The sequence below is a fragment of the Euprymna scolopes genome, chromosome 35 (assembly GCF_053919585.1).
Source record: "Euprymna scolopes isolate OS-2025 chromosome 35, ASM5391958v1, whole genome shotgun sequence".
Lineage (NCBI taxonomy): Eukaryota > Metazoa > Mollusca > Cephalopoda > Sepiida > Sepiolidae > Euprymna > Euprymna scolopes.
The window spans coordinates 13618182-13633534 of NC_136516.1; the positions used below are offsets into that span (position 1 = coordinate 13618182).

The 15353-nt window shown below is 34.4% G+C and overlaps 1 protein-coding gene across 6 annotated transcripts in view; it reads left to right on the forward strand.

Annotated features, from left to right (window-relative positions):
• Nucleotides 1-15353, forward strand: part of LOC145259695 (heat shock factor protein-like) — a 166938-nt gene that overhangs the window by 109330 nt on the left and 42255 nt on the right. For all 6 annotated transcript variants that reach the window (XM_080117369.1, XM_080117365.1, XM_080117370.1 and 3 more), the window contains exons 3-8: nt 2126-2250; nt 5178-5302; nt 6853-6928; nt 9091-9276; nt 11881-12084; nt 14133-14269. In XM_080117369.1, the coding sequence (XP_079973495.1) occupies nt 2126-2250; nt 5178-5302; nt 6853-6928; nt 9091-9276; nt 11881-12084; nt 14133-14269 (853 nt within the window). The remainder of the gene's footprint in view (nt 1-2125; nt 2251-5177; nt 5303-6852; nt 6929-9090; nt 9277-11880; nt 12085-14132; nt 14270-15353) is intronic.

Consider the following 15353-nt stretch of genomic DNA (forward strand, 5'->3'; position numbering starts at 1 on the left):
CAAAGTTCAACGATTTGACCTTTGAGAACTCTACCAAACTCCTCCGACAATTTTGAGCCCAAAACAATAAATTTTAAGGGGTCATAATTGGGGTCAAAGTTAAAAAAAAAAAAAAAAAAAAAAAAATTGACGTCTGCGATCTCTACCAAATTACTCAGACAATTTCTGGTCTAAACATTTGAAATTTTACATAAAGGGTATTCAGAGATAGGGCAAGCTTTTTAATCGGTTTGGGTCGAAAATTTTTAGTTACCAATATATAAATGTATGTATGTATGTTTGCATGTCTGCCTAAGACATTCAACAGAGACAACGGATTTTACCAAGATCAGTATCGTTTTAAAGTCCGACCTTCCAGACGACAAATATCGAAAAATTGGCTAAAAACATATCTTCACCTTCAACTGGGAATTTTTCTACAAGGAGGGGGTGGGTCGCTTTTTTCGCCAATATTTTTGAAAGTCATCCTCTCCTTTCGATTGTCTAGCCTTAATTTAAAAAATGTCACTTCCGGTTTGGCAGTGGTCGTAACCGCATAGACATCAGTTTTTTTTTCCAGTTCTTTTCCTCCTTCATAATATGGGTTTGAGCCTGCCTTCCTACTACCACTTTTTTTTTTTTTTTTTTTTTTTGCTCAACAGACACATCCAAACATCTGGGCAACGCCGGGCTGAAATGCTAGTATATATATATATAAACGTGAAACAGATGAAATACAGGAACTTTTAAATTAATATTTTTGTTTCATTTTAGAAAAGGTATTGCCTTTGTTTCCTTTAATCTTAAAAATGTCAGACTATTTGAAAACAAGTCGATTATTAACTTTTGAAAATCTTCCATTTAATGTTATGACTTACACGTTTCGTTTTATAAAAGTTATTGATTTCGTATTAGTCTACTAAACTTTTTTTATTTTTCACATATGATGTTTGATTGGTCATGTGTAGACACAACATCTTAGAAAGAAAATGGTTGCTGAGTTCTTTGGAATGTGTCCAACAAGTTTTGAAATGATGGTTATGACAATGATTTTATGTAGACTGGAGAAATAAAAAATATTCCAACTTGTCATGAAGCTCTGATAATTTTGAAATGATTCAGTGGATTGCCAAGTGTTGTTTAATAGCTAATTTTTGTAGGTGTGAAATTATTAATTTTATCATGCGCATTGAACCGTTATTTTTGGTCAGTTGATGGTTGGAGATAAAAATATTCAGAAGATGGACTTTGCCATTCAATTCAAATTTTTTTGAGCAATGTAAGCTTTTATTATGAACAGTTATCTTTATAATTTATATGTGGAGTAAGTTTCAGTTAAATAAAACTCAAACTCGGCCGACATTTTCTTTCTAGGTATCCACTCATTACCGATTTGTTTTTTAATATAGTCATGTTCCAAACATCTTTGACACTCAAGAAGTGCAACATTTCATTTGGATGATGCAATTAATGAATTAAAGCATTGATTCTTTTATTTTAATCAAGTTTTTTCATTGTGATCATACGTAATCACTTAAATAAAAACATGATATATTACCACTTAAATAAACATAATCTAATTTTTTTTTTTTTGTGTCATTTCCTGATGTTTGCAAATTCTAGCAGTAAAATTAACATTTATACCCAACTAAAAATTGCTATACTTGTTTGGAAATAGGGGGATCATTTTATGTTGAATTTATATAGTAATCTTATACCCCATTTATATTCTAAAATATTGCTTTTTTTTTTTCTTTTTTTTTTTAAAGGCAATTATTAAATATTTTTACTCTAAAATCCTTCTTTATTTGTTTGTTTATTCATACGATATATGTCCATATGGTCAAATTAACAGTTAAACATATATATGGCCTTATTTATACGATTCAAATAATCATTTAAATCATATCAATAAGCCCATATATTTAACTAACTGTTAATTTGACCATATGGACATATATCGTATAAATAATTTGAAAACTAGAAACAAATTTGGTCTTTTGAGATCTGCGACTTTCATTGGCCAGATTTCACAGCTGTAGAGAAAGATCATCCTGACGAGTCCGAAAAAAATTGTAATGTGCTTGAGGTTGTTATCGTAAAATCTTGTATGTTGATGTAAAATGGTTGATTTTTCTTTTCACAGATGGTTTCCGTAAAGTTGTCAACCTGGAACAAGGTTCTTTAAAAACAGAAAAAGACGATCTTCAATTTCAACACAATTATTTTGTTCGAGGACAAGAGAAATTGTTGGAAATGATCAAAAGAAAAGTGAGTATTTTTCTTCAGCATGATAATGAATTTTTGGTCCCCCACCTCCCGACAAAAGGGTGGACCTGTAAATTCACCCTTGTCTGGTCGTCTGTCCCCACTTTTCTCAATAACTACACCTTGAAATTTTTTGAAATTTAGTAAACATTAAACATATGAGTAAAAAAAGTAACAGAACGGATTTTCAAGGAAAACTACGCTTGCTCCCCTAAGGGTGCCTTTCCAGGGGCTCTTTTAGTACTAATAAAAACATTCCATTCTTGGGACTATTTTACCATATTTGTCCAAAAGTTTCTGTGTTTTCTTTTTTTTATTAGCAGTTTTGCATGGTGCTGAACTCAAATTTAAATATGTTAGAGTCTTGGACTCTTGGGGTTAAATAGGGGTGGGCAAGTGATGGACTTGGTCATTTCTTTTTTTTTTTTTGCATGGTGCAGAACTGAAATTTACATTTGTTAAGGCCTAAAACTGCACAGTTTGTTAATTTTCACCAGGACTTGGCATCCCCTGGGGACTTTTGGGGCTAAAAGAGGGGGAGGATGCTGAACGTAGTCATTTTTTTTGTTTCATTCACTGTGCACTCACGGTGGACCATGCATGCTTCACTTGTTTATTATGTATTTGCTGTATCTATATTACTAAATTTAAAGTTATGGTTGCTTTCAAACATCTGTAGACTTAGTATAATATAGATCAGCAGTGACTGTTGCTGACTTCAAACAAGCATACACAAATATGTATAGAACTCTTGTAATGTCTCAATAGATATTCCCTCTCTCTCCTTATGGTGTGGTTTTGTGTATAACTTTAAGATATTCAGTAGTTAGGCCACATTTGGGGTCTGTGTGGGAATGTGGGGTTGCTTCTTAGTTACCACTGCTCGTGGGTTCACTTTGGCCTGAAGTAATAACTGTTAGGTAGGTCTGCTTCTACTAGATCAGGCTGTCTGAAGATATTGGCTTCTTTACCAAAAATGCAGCAAACATTGATGCTATATTTTCCTTTGCAAAACCCAATCATGTTCTGCAAAGTAAAAAAAAAAAATTAAAAAATTTCTTCTATAAAACAATCAAACCAAACACTATGAATAAATATTTGAAGATAAAAAGCATAAAACACTTTTCCAAAATAATTGCATTCATCATTAAATAACCTGTAAAGGGTTGATATGCCATAAAACAAAACCAACCAACTAATCTTATGGTGTTATAATAGGCCTGCTCTATCATGCAATATTACGACAGTCACACTATCTCTTGCGATGTTATGATAGATTATCTCATCCTTAATATCAAGATCACAGTGCAGTATCTGTTCTGATGCTGCACTTCACCTTTTCTGTTCTCGGTCGGTGGAGGAGAGGTGCTTCATGACTGAGACAATTTTTTTTTTTTTTTCTAATCCAGAGTGCCCCCTTTTGGGGAGCTGGATTTTCCCCGATATTAAAAACTGACCTTGTGTCTAACTCTGCCCTCGTGGGGAGGCAAGTAAATATGAACATTAAAGTTGGTGGATTTGATTGGTTAGCAGTTTGATTAGCTTCAGGAAAGAACTTTTTTTATACGCCTGCCAACTTGTGTTCTCTCTGAATCCAATGGTTGCTGTTTTAACATAAAGAGCTTTTGAATCGCCGATTTACTTTATAAAGATTAAACAAGCGACAGAAAACTGATAAAATGGATGAAACATGATTGAATAAACAATTTTGTTTTTTATATATAGACTAGCGAGGGGTACCAGGCATTGCCCGGGTGTTTGTAGGTGTGTGTGAAAAAAAACCGAAGCCTTGACACGCATAGTAAAATGTGAAAAAAAAACAGGTGCCCGTTTTTTACAAGTTAAAAAAAAAAACGAAGCCTCGACGCGCAGTTGGTTTTTGACAAGTTATTCACGTCATGGCGATAGCTATTCAGCAGTTAGCATTTTGTGCGGGACAGTTTTTAATGAGGTCAATAAATCGGTTTGTTTGTTTTTAAAAACCCGCTCCCTGTTTATTAGGGGGAGCGTCTCGTCTCGAAATGAAAGCTACCGTTTGATATGACGAAGTCGACATTGACTAAACATTACTTAGCTCTCTAGAGACCACTGGCTTTCGGCCAGTAATTAGTCGAGTTTCGCTTATTTTTATACCGAAAACCGAATGTAATGCGTGCCGATCGGAACATGTCGAATAATTAACGTTTGAAAATCAATAAAATTAAATAGACAGGTGAGCTCCGTAGTTAACTCTGAGATATTACAATTTATAGATGATATAAAAAGTTTTAAGAAGTTGTGAACCGAGCGACCGCTTCTCTGAAAGAAGCCTTTTGTAGACATACACAAAAAGTGAACATACATACACACATTTTCGCTTTTATATATATATAGATTTTCAGAACTCCTTCTCATGGAAGGGCCAGACAACTCCACATTCCTTTGATTGTTACTTCCCTTGGCTGATGCCAATAGATTCAAATGCCAATCACTCTACCATTCATTGATGCTGTCTGACCCTGCATATTGACCCTCCAACCTCCCATAACTATTCTTTTGGCTTTCCTTTGAATTATTAGTATGTGAATACTAAAAAACCCACAAACAATATTCCCTCACCCCAAGAAAAACAAAGAAAAACAAAAGCCGTCCAAGAAATAGTTACATATTTAATGAAGAGCAACCGTTGCATTGTAAAAAGTAAAATTCTACCTTGGTGTGCTCTGGCTGTAAAAACTCTTTGATTTTTTTTATTTAAAAGTAAAACTATTTGATCATTTTACATGGAATATGCTATTTTCATTTTGTCATACAGATTTTTTTTTTTTTTGTTTTTTGTTGTAAATAAATAAAAAAAAAAAATTGAAGCAAAGGCAAGATGTACTATTGGAGAAAATTTTTTTTTTTTAAATAATTTAATTATTGGTATTCTTTTGTCTTTTTTTTTTTAGGTGCCCAATGTGAAATTAGATGCTGCCAAATTGAGTCCAGAGGATTTTGGTAAATTATTAACTGATGTAAAAGTTTGGAAAGCAAAACAGAATCACATTAATTTTAAATTGGAAACCATGAAAAGGTATTTTCTTTTTATTTTTCTAATCATTTAAAAATTAAAAACAAAAACAATGTATTTAATTACTAGCTGAATAGCCATTCTAGGAAGGATTCAATAAAAATGAGATGCACTTTTAATCACTAAAAGATGGCAGATTCCTAAAACAATGACAAGAAAAATTTACCCTGGAAAGTTAATGGTTCAAAGAATTAAAGTTTTAATTTTTTTTTAATTTTTGTTTTTTATAAGATTTAATTAATTTTTTGTGATCAGTCAATATTTGTTAAATATTTATATAATAAGAGGTAGTCCAAAAATAATGCCTCCTACTTTTTTAATTCTGCCTGAATGGATCAGAGGGGATTGAAAATGGCTTTATGATGACCTGAACTTATGCATTCATGACCTGAAAGTTTCATCTCTTGTAAATATTAAGTGTGAGATTTCAAAGAAGCAACCCTTGTCATGGACATGCGTCAGAGGTAGAGTTGTGTCATTGAATTCCTAGCAAAAATGCATTGAGAATGGTGGTGACTATGTAGAAAAATAAATTCTGGAGCACTAAAGGTTGCTCATTTTAATAGTAGGAATCCCATCTTTATAGCTCTTCAACTTTTTTGAGTAAAAAAAAAAATTTAGGATGCTTTACTTTAGAAACGATCTTCGTAAAATAAGTAGCAAAGTAAAAGTGTTCTTTTGTTTGTTATTCTCTCTGAAGTGAAAAGTCTAATTTTTGAAACTCCATGAAATAAGGAAAAAAATGGTTCTTGTTCAGAATTCCCTTTATACATTAAAAAAAAAATCCAGAAAAATCTATGTGATGTGCAGATTTGTAGCGGAACAAAAAGATCATATTCCAGAAATCACATGACTGGATCAAGTACTTTTATTTTTATGAAGAAAATAATTTTTAAACCATGTAAAGCTATTAATAGGAAATCCTAGGCATTACAAGGCTGACTGCGCAAGTTTTATGATTGGGTCATCTCTCTCTATTTCTTCAAGATTGCGACATGAGACAGTCCCTTCTCACTTACTGATAAAATTTGATTTTCTTAATTAAAAAATAAAATGCGTTAATTTATGATTTTTGGAATATGAGGGTTTTTTTTTCATCATGGGTATGTAGATCATACAGTATTTTTGTTTTTTTAATATAGAAGAAATTCTGGATAGGAACCACCATCCGTGACCTGTTCAGTCAATATTCATTTCATCTCTCTCTCTCTCTCTCTCTCTCTCTATATATATATATATATATATATATATATATATATATATATATATATATATATATATATATATATATATTATTATTAAATAGTATGAAATTAAGACATGTTTTCATAAATATTTAGAAATTCTAAGTTTTGAGTGACTTGGCCTTCTGCATAAAGTCTTCATTAGTCAATAGCTGTTTGTTACTACAAGCTTTTAATTTTTTATGAAAATTGCTTCAGGTAAGGCATGAAGTCACTTGATGTAAGGAGATAATTTTGATAATTAACAGTAAAGGTAGGTAACTCTGTTTTTCTAATTTAATATGGCCTTTATTTTTATTTTTTTTGTAGACAAAATGACGCTCTTTGGAGAGAAGTGGCTTCATTGCGTCAAAAGCACAAACAACAACAACAGATTGTGAATAAGGTTTGTCATTGTTTTATGTATTTTACATAAAAAAAAATGTTTTATTTTATAGAAAACTAGCAGGGGGTACCTGGCGTTGCCTGGGCCGTATAAAAATAATAAACTTGCATTTAACTACATTTTCTGAATGATTTTTGTTTTATTTTAATTATTTTTACTGTGCAATAATTTATATTAGTTTGAAAAAAAATATATATATATATATATATCCACTGATGTCGGCCCACTGCTACGAATTCAGAATAGCAACACATAAGTGAGAAAAAAAGTTTTAAACAGTTCTAATTCAAAGAAAAAAAAAAGTGATTTACGTAAGTAATATTCGTGCATTTAATAGTAATCTGATCTTTAAATCAACTGCCGATTTTAACAAAAAAAAAAAACAAACCAAAACATTCCTCTAATTATGTTTTGATAAATAACACAAAGTATAAAACAAAAAATATTAAGAAACATCTTGTAATTGTGTTTAAATGCAAAAGCTTATCGAATAAACATTTCCAAAAATATCTTAAAATATGAAATGTCCACCATAAAGTAGGCACAAACGCAAAAAAAAAAAAAAGTTATGAAACAACCCTCTAACCCATTTAACTATGGCGACAATCATATCATGATGTTGCAAATTTCTGTACTTAATGCATGTGAGAGATGAAGCGGTTCACACATGTGCAGATGCTAAAATCATTTAGAAAGTACTAGCGGGGGGGGGGGGGGTACCCAGCGATGCCTGGGTGTCTTGAGGTAAATCGAACCCGTACCCTTAATGTGTGAAAAACAAACAAACTGTGCGATGTTAACAATTGGGCCACCGTGACATACAAGGTAGACGGGTTTGAATTTATTTAACTATAAAAACAGGCGAGCGTGCACAATAAAAGTTAACTCTGCTGCTTCCATTTGACCTAATTAAGAAGGTCAAATAGAAGTCACGCAGCGTTTGGGTTTGTTTACGAAAATTTGACTGTTTTTTCCCCAAACAGATGTTGGGGAGGGGGAAAGCAGCTTCCAATTGTCCAGATTGAATAGCAATTGTATAATATACAAGATTGATCAAAGCTGATTGCTTCTAGATGTTTCCTGGCATGATGCCGAGAACGCTCGCTTAGCTTTGAATTAGTTTTGCTTTTTATACAAAAAAGCCGAATAAACACGTGAGAAGCCAAAATAGCAATAATTTTGTAAAAGTCGACGCAAATAAATCTATACGCTACACACGTTCCCAAATCGTAGATATTATTATATAGGAGGTATATAAACAGTTCTAAGCAATAGTAACAACCCCGGGAGCGTGTGCAAAAGAAACCTTTGCGAGGCATACACGAAATGGTCACACACATTTTGCCTTTTATATATAGATAGATTATTCGAAAGATTATTCGTATTATATAGATTTTTTGGACTAGAATCTGTGGCATAGTCGATAAAGTACTTGGTAAAATTCAGTTCTTCTGGAGGTTGAATGTTTAGTTCTCAGAAATAATACCAAAATACAATTGCGAATTATTTAGGATTTCTACCCAATCATGGCTGACAGAACGAGAGTATGCTACCTCCGTGGATTAAATAAAGGGTTTTGTGTGCCGATTTCGAACTTTGATATAAAGATTCCATAGTTTTAGATCAGATAGACCTGAAGAGGATCTGAGTTTTACATCAGCTAGACCTGGAGAGGGTCTGAGTTTTACATCAGCTAGACCTGGAGAGGGTCTGAGTTTTACATCAGCTAGACCTGGAGAGGATCGGAGTTTTACATCAGCTAGACCTGGAGAGGATCGGAGTTTTACATCAGCTAGACCTGGAGAGGATCGGAGTTTTACATCAGCTAGACCTGGAGAGGATCGGAGTTTTACATCAGCTAGACCTGGAGAGGATCGGAGTTTTACATCAGCTAGACCTGGAGAGGATCGGAGTTTTACATCAGCTAGACCTGGAGAGGATCGGAGTTTTACATCAGCTAGACCTGGAGAGGATCGGAGTTTTACATCAGCTAGACCTGGAGAGGATCGGAGTTTTACATGTTGTGAAAATTATACTCAAGATGAGAGCAGTAGTTTGAAGAATCCAGATAATATGAGAGTGAGTATATATCCACTGAATTTTGATCATATTTCATCACGCGTTGATATTTTTTTACTCTTTTAATTCGCCTCTCTTTTTAGTTGATTCAACTGCTGGTCACATTTGTCCAACATAATCGTAGCTTGACCAATATGAAACGGCAGCTACCTCGGATGATTGAAGAAGCACCAGAAGTCCAAGAAGATGCTGTGGTTCCAGCAAAAATGAGCCGTTTCAGCAACAAGCGATTATCAATCGAAGAACACAATGAGCAAAATCCATCACAGGTCAGTATCAATCCTTTCGAGGAATTTAATCTTTTTTTTCTCGTTGTTTTAACATTTAATTTAAGTATCACTAAATTGCGGCTATCATTCAAAGAAATTTCATTAAAATGTATCATTTGTGAGGAAAGTTATTCTTTTTTTCTAATTTCTTTAAAACAAAAAAAACTTCAAGTTAGGGAAAAAGGGACTCTTCAGTTTTGATGAGGTGGCGGTGGTTCCAACCTCTTTTCTCTCTCTCTCTCTCTCTCTCTATATATATATATATATATATATATATATATATATATATATATATATATATATATATATAGAGAGAGAGAGAGATAGTACAATCATTTTGACACTGGTTCTAGCCAGATCACCAAAGTTAAGCAATTTAGGCACTGTATGTACCACACGGAGTTGTAGAAATTTCCAGGTTGGTATCTAGAGGCACATTAGTTCACTGGGAGAGATGCACCCCCAGTCTTCGTTAAGACATGCATCTAGAAGGAAACTCTGATGTAAACTCTGTATACTCTGTTCTGTCGCAGTTATCTGTACCAACGGAGGTTAGCAGTAATACCAAAAAGTGGGAATGGTACTACACAAAACCTTCATCATTATAAACAAATCATCTGTGTAGATTTCTGAGCAACTTCGTTTTTGTGGCGGAACCTCATATGTTGAAATCGACGGGAGAGTCTATCTAATATATATATATATATACACACACACTAGCTAACCTGTGTCCTGGCATTACCTGAAAAAGGGTATTAACTCAAGGAATTCCATGCTCAACTTTGTACGATACAGCACAAACACAGATATGCAGAATTATGTATTCTGTATACTAGAAAAAAAAAAAGAAATTCCTTACTTGTATAATCGTTTTGTAGTTTTTATCTCGTGTCCCTCATCCATTTATAGGATGAGATGAGGCATAAAAGGGTCAACTCAAAGGCGTTTATTTTCCCCTGATTTCAAGTCTTCCAACACTTCCCCCTCCTTATTTTATTAGCTTTGGAAAGTATTACTGAATTTTTGATGATCAAGTTGTCTCCTCTGTTACTGAAGAAAAGAACTTTGGAACGAAAAAAAATAAAATAACTGAAATTAAACATTATTGACAATTACAAAAATGTTGCTAAAAACGTTTTATATAAAAGAGCAGTCATTGCATTTTTTTTTTTAATTTTTATTTTTATTTTTTTTTTTTTTGCTAAAGACCGTAACAATTTTTTTAATTGATTTTATAAACTTTGTTTTTTTGTAAAAAGAACTTTTTTTTTAATGTTACAAACTCGCATTCCTCAGCAAATTTCAATCAATTAATTCTGAAAAAAATCCTTCTAGACAGTGGCAGACCACATTCTTGACTATAATGTAAATAGTTATCCTTGCCTGAATGAAATTGATGAAAAAAGAAAATGTAGAGGGAGAGGGGGGGGTGATTAAAAAAAAAAGTTGCATCAAAGCAAAATATTTGGTGTCATTGTAAAATGCAAAGAAAGAAAATAAACAGTATGTAGGAGAAGAAGTTTAAAAAAAAAAAAAATAGTGGTATTTTTATTGTCTACACTATGAAAGAAATGGAATTTATTTGGAATAGGTTTTAACTTTGTCTCTAACTGATGCTGGCTGTTTATGTATTTTTGTGTTGGAAAAAGTTGGTTTGTGATAAATATTCAAATGTTTAAAATAAAATATTTGTATAAGTAAATTCAAAGTGTTTTAATTTCATGTTTAACACAGTGCTGTTTTCTATCTCTCAAAATTATTCTGACCTTTTGCGCATTGTCAGTAGGAAATATTGCTTCTCTTCAAGAATTAAGCATTTCTAGGTGCAAGGAGCAGCTACAATAATTGCATACATTAAGGGGCTGGACACCAGAAGAGATCTCACCGGTGATGAGTATGGGAGAATCCTTTAAGAAATTAAGGGTCAGCTAAGGGAGTGTCTATAGAGACAATAAGTACAGTCTGATGTCAATGTGGAAACTGTACACACACAATTATTCACAAGGAACTGAAGATGCTGAAGGTTTGCGCAAATGCGCGAGTCCACAACATCATCCTTGTAACAGACTATTTGACTAAGATAAGCATCAAGACATTTTCTCATCCTCCCTATTGTCCAAACTTTGTTCCCTATGACTTTTATTTATTCGCTAAGCTCAAGGAAAACCTTAGAGGCTGTCGTTACGAGACAATTCAGGAGATAAATGTGATGAGGGTCATTGATATGCTCACATGTGAAAACTTCCATGGAGCCTTCCAGAAGTTGCTGATACAAGTGCATTGAGATTACTTTGAAGGGGACTAAAGTTTCATGTGTGTACTATCAATAAAAGTGCACATGCGAGAAAGTCTGGATATTTCTTGAAGACACCTGATACATGAGATTAAAACTCAGGTATTGACTACTGCCTTAGTAGTGTGTACTCTGCCTATTCTTTGTTTTTTTTTATTTGTCAAACAATCATGTTTCTATTTGTGTTTAAAAAAAAAAAAAATCAAAAAACTCTAAAAACATAATTTTAATAGTTTATAGATTATCAATAAATTGAGGCATTTATTGATTTTTTTCTTCTAATGTAAAAAAAAAAAAATTTGTTTTTACAGCTTTGTATTCAATCAGATTTAATTAACACTGCCCCAACAGAAAGCCTGCCATCCACAACGGTGACCTCACCCAGCTACACACCAGCCATCCAAGATATCCAAGATGTAATGTTAAGCAAAGCAAACACTGGCCACTGTCCAACAATTGTTGAAATCTCAGATGACGATATAGAAGATAATCAACCAAAATTAAATAACTTTCAGGTATTTATTTGAATCAAATATGAAAAAAAAAATGTAATTAAAAGCTAATAATGATAATCTGACTATATAAAACTGTCCCAACTTGGTGTTTCCCCCAGGAGTATTTATACTTTTAATTTTGTTTCCCCTTTTTTAAGTATATCATTTTCTTTTTTTTTTTTTTTAATTCTTGTGTTAACTTATTATTTTTACATATATTTGACTGACTTGTATTGCCTGTCACAATGGTTGGGTTGAGCCAGCCTCCTCGTCCCAAGCCAGTACAGCATGTCTTACTATCATAGTCCATTTGCTTTCATCTCGAGGTAGGTCACATGATATTGACAATGCAACTGAATTTCAATCCATGCCCCCACCCAAAAAAAACATTCACAGCAATCACTTGCGTAGCTACAACCAGTGTCAACAATTTCCTATAATCTTTATCTGTGCATATATCTAGCTGCAAATTCCATGAACAAAGTTTCTTTCCTAGAATTGTCTGTCTGTGGAACTCTGTACTGCGAACCTGCTTTCCAGCTGATTACAACATGGTGGTTTTCGAATAAAATGTAAACAAGTTCTTGTTGAGCCATCCCCTTAATCAAATTATACCTAATTTCCACCACTACTGATCATAATGCTAATGTCTCACTGACCATTACATTTATCCCAGAGTGGCCTTCAGGCCTTTATAAGTGGTGACTTGTAGAAAAGAAAAAAAAAACCCTGATTCCAAACTCCAAGACCAACCACTTGCAGGCCTCCTAGCGTTGTGCTAGATCAGCTTTGATTGTCAGCACTCCCGGTTTCAACTGGGCAACCAGGTAGAGAAAGGAAAAGAACAACTTTGTAGATAAATTCTCTTTCTGAATGAGTTAGTTGCATGCTCAAACTAGGTTAAATAACATTGGAGAAGGATAGATGGCAAAGGTCTATTGGAAGTTTTCTTTTTATTCTTATACAGAATTCCCCTGATATTAGAAACAAAAATAAAGAAAAATCTGTATAATGTATGCTCACATGATGGAAAGATAGCATATTCTAAAAATCAGGTAAAATGATGTAGTTTTATTTTTATAAAGATCATTTTTAAGCGATTAATGGGAAGTCATAGAGATTACAACAAAAGTTTGTAATTGAGTTATCTCCCTTGTTTCCTTAGATTATTTTTAGGGTGGCGATGCAAGACAGTCGCTCCTCTCTTACTCCTAAAATTTTAGTTTTCTTATTTAAAAAGAAAAGTACTTGATCAAATTGGGAGGCACTGCAAAAAAAAAAAAAAAAAAAAAATTCATGTGACCTACTGTTGAAAGGGGGGAGCACTTTGTTACCACGATTTTGTCTGAGAATTATATACTGCCTATATGTCTAAATAAAATAATGAATTGAAAATATATTCAATGGTAGTGGTTTATTTTGCAAATAAAATTATTGGATTGTAATTTCTTTTATCTGGTGCTGGGTACGATCTTAAGACGTCCAGTGGTGAGACCTCATGTGGAAATGTGGAGTTGCCCCTTAATTACCATTGCTTTCAGGTCCACTTTGGCCTGAACTTGTAATACCTGTTAGGGCATTCGATGTTACCAGATAAGGCTGCCTGAAGATACTGGTTTTTTTTTTTTACCAGAAATGCACCAAACATTGATGTTATTGTTTAGGTTTTTTTTCCTTATCATACAACTCAATCATGTTCTGCAAAGTCAAAAACAACAAAATTTCTTTCTACAAAACATTCATACCAAGCATCATATTAATAAATATTTGAAAATATAGTGAACTTGAAGCATAAAAACTCTTAAATTACTGGATTTGGCATTAAATAGCCCCAAAACTTGATATACCGTTAAACAAAATCAACCAAATTTGTTATCAGCTTGTTTCTATTTGGAGTTCTTTAGCATTTTAGAATATGAAATGTTTTTTCATTTTTAAGCATTCAATTTGAAATATCAAACTCACAATATTTTATTTGTAATAATGTTGATATTTCTAAGTTTATGAAATGTTGATTTCTTTGTAGCTAATATTTTCTTTATTTTCTGCCATTTTGTTTTTCTTTATAGATGGATGAAATCGATGCATCTCAGTTATTAAATGAAGATGTCGTCCTTTCAAGCAGTACTGGTGCAACTAATGAATCTCCTGTAAACACAGAAAGCGTCGGGCAAGATTTGATTCTTGCTAGTCCAGAAGCTGAACGGTGGGAACTACTTTTTATTTTTATTTCTGTTTTAGTGAGGGACTGTCGGGTTAGGGTAATCAGTCTTAAAATTTACTTCTCCAGTTTGAATAGATTTCTGCATATAACACACACAACACACATGCACACATACTCCGCCCTTTCTCCAATTCCCCCTTTCTCTCAACATCTGTCTCCTTTGGTTTATTCTCTTCTTCCTAGTCCTTTTCCCCTCCTTTCCAACTCCCATCTTACCCCTTACCCCTTTTCCCTACATCTTTCTCTCGTCCCGTTTCCCCTATGTCTTTCTCTCGTCCCGTTTCCCCTACGTCTTTCTCTCGTCCCGTTTCCCCTACGTCTTTCTCTCGTCCCGTTTCCCCTACGTCTTTCTCTCGTCCCGTTTCCCCTACGTCTTTCTCTCGTCCCGTTTCTCCTACGTCTTTCTCTCGTCCCGTTTCTCCTACGTCTTTCTCTCGTCCCGTTTCTCCTACGTCTTTCTCTCGTCCCGTTTCTCCTACGTCTTTCTCTCGTCCCGTTTCCCCTACGTCTTTCTCTCGTCCCGTTTGCCCTACGTCTTTCTCTCGTCCCGTTTGCCCTACGTCTTTCTCTCGTCCCGTTTGCCCTACGTCTTTCTCTCGTCCCGTTTCCCCTGCGTCTTTCTCTCGTCCCGTTTCCCCTGCGTCTTTCTCTCGTCCCGTTTCCCCTGCGTCTTTCTCTCGTCCCGTTTCCCCTGCGTCTTTCTCTCGTCCCGTTTCCCCTGCGTCTTTCTCTCGTCCCGTTTCCCCTGCGTCTTTCTCTCGTCCCGTTTCCCCTGCGTCTTTCTCTCGTCCCGTTTCCCCTGCGTCTTTCTCTCGTCCCGTTTCCCCTGCGTCTTTCTCTCGTCCCGTTTCCCCTGCGTCTTTCTCTCGTCCCGTTTCCCCTGCGTCTTTCTCTCGTCCCGTTTCCCCTGCGTCTTTCTCTCGTCCCGTTTCCCCTGCGTCTTTCTCTCGTCCCGTTTCCCCTGCGTCTTTCTCTCGTCCCGTTTCCCCTGCGTCTTTCTCTCGTCCCGTTTCCCCTGCGTCTTTCTCTCGTCCCGTTTCCCCTGCGTCTTTCTCTCGTCCCGTTT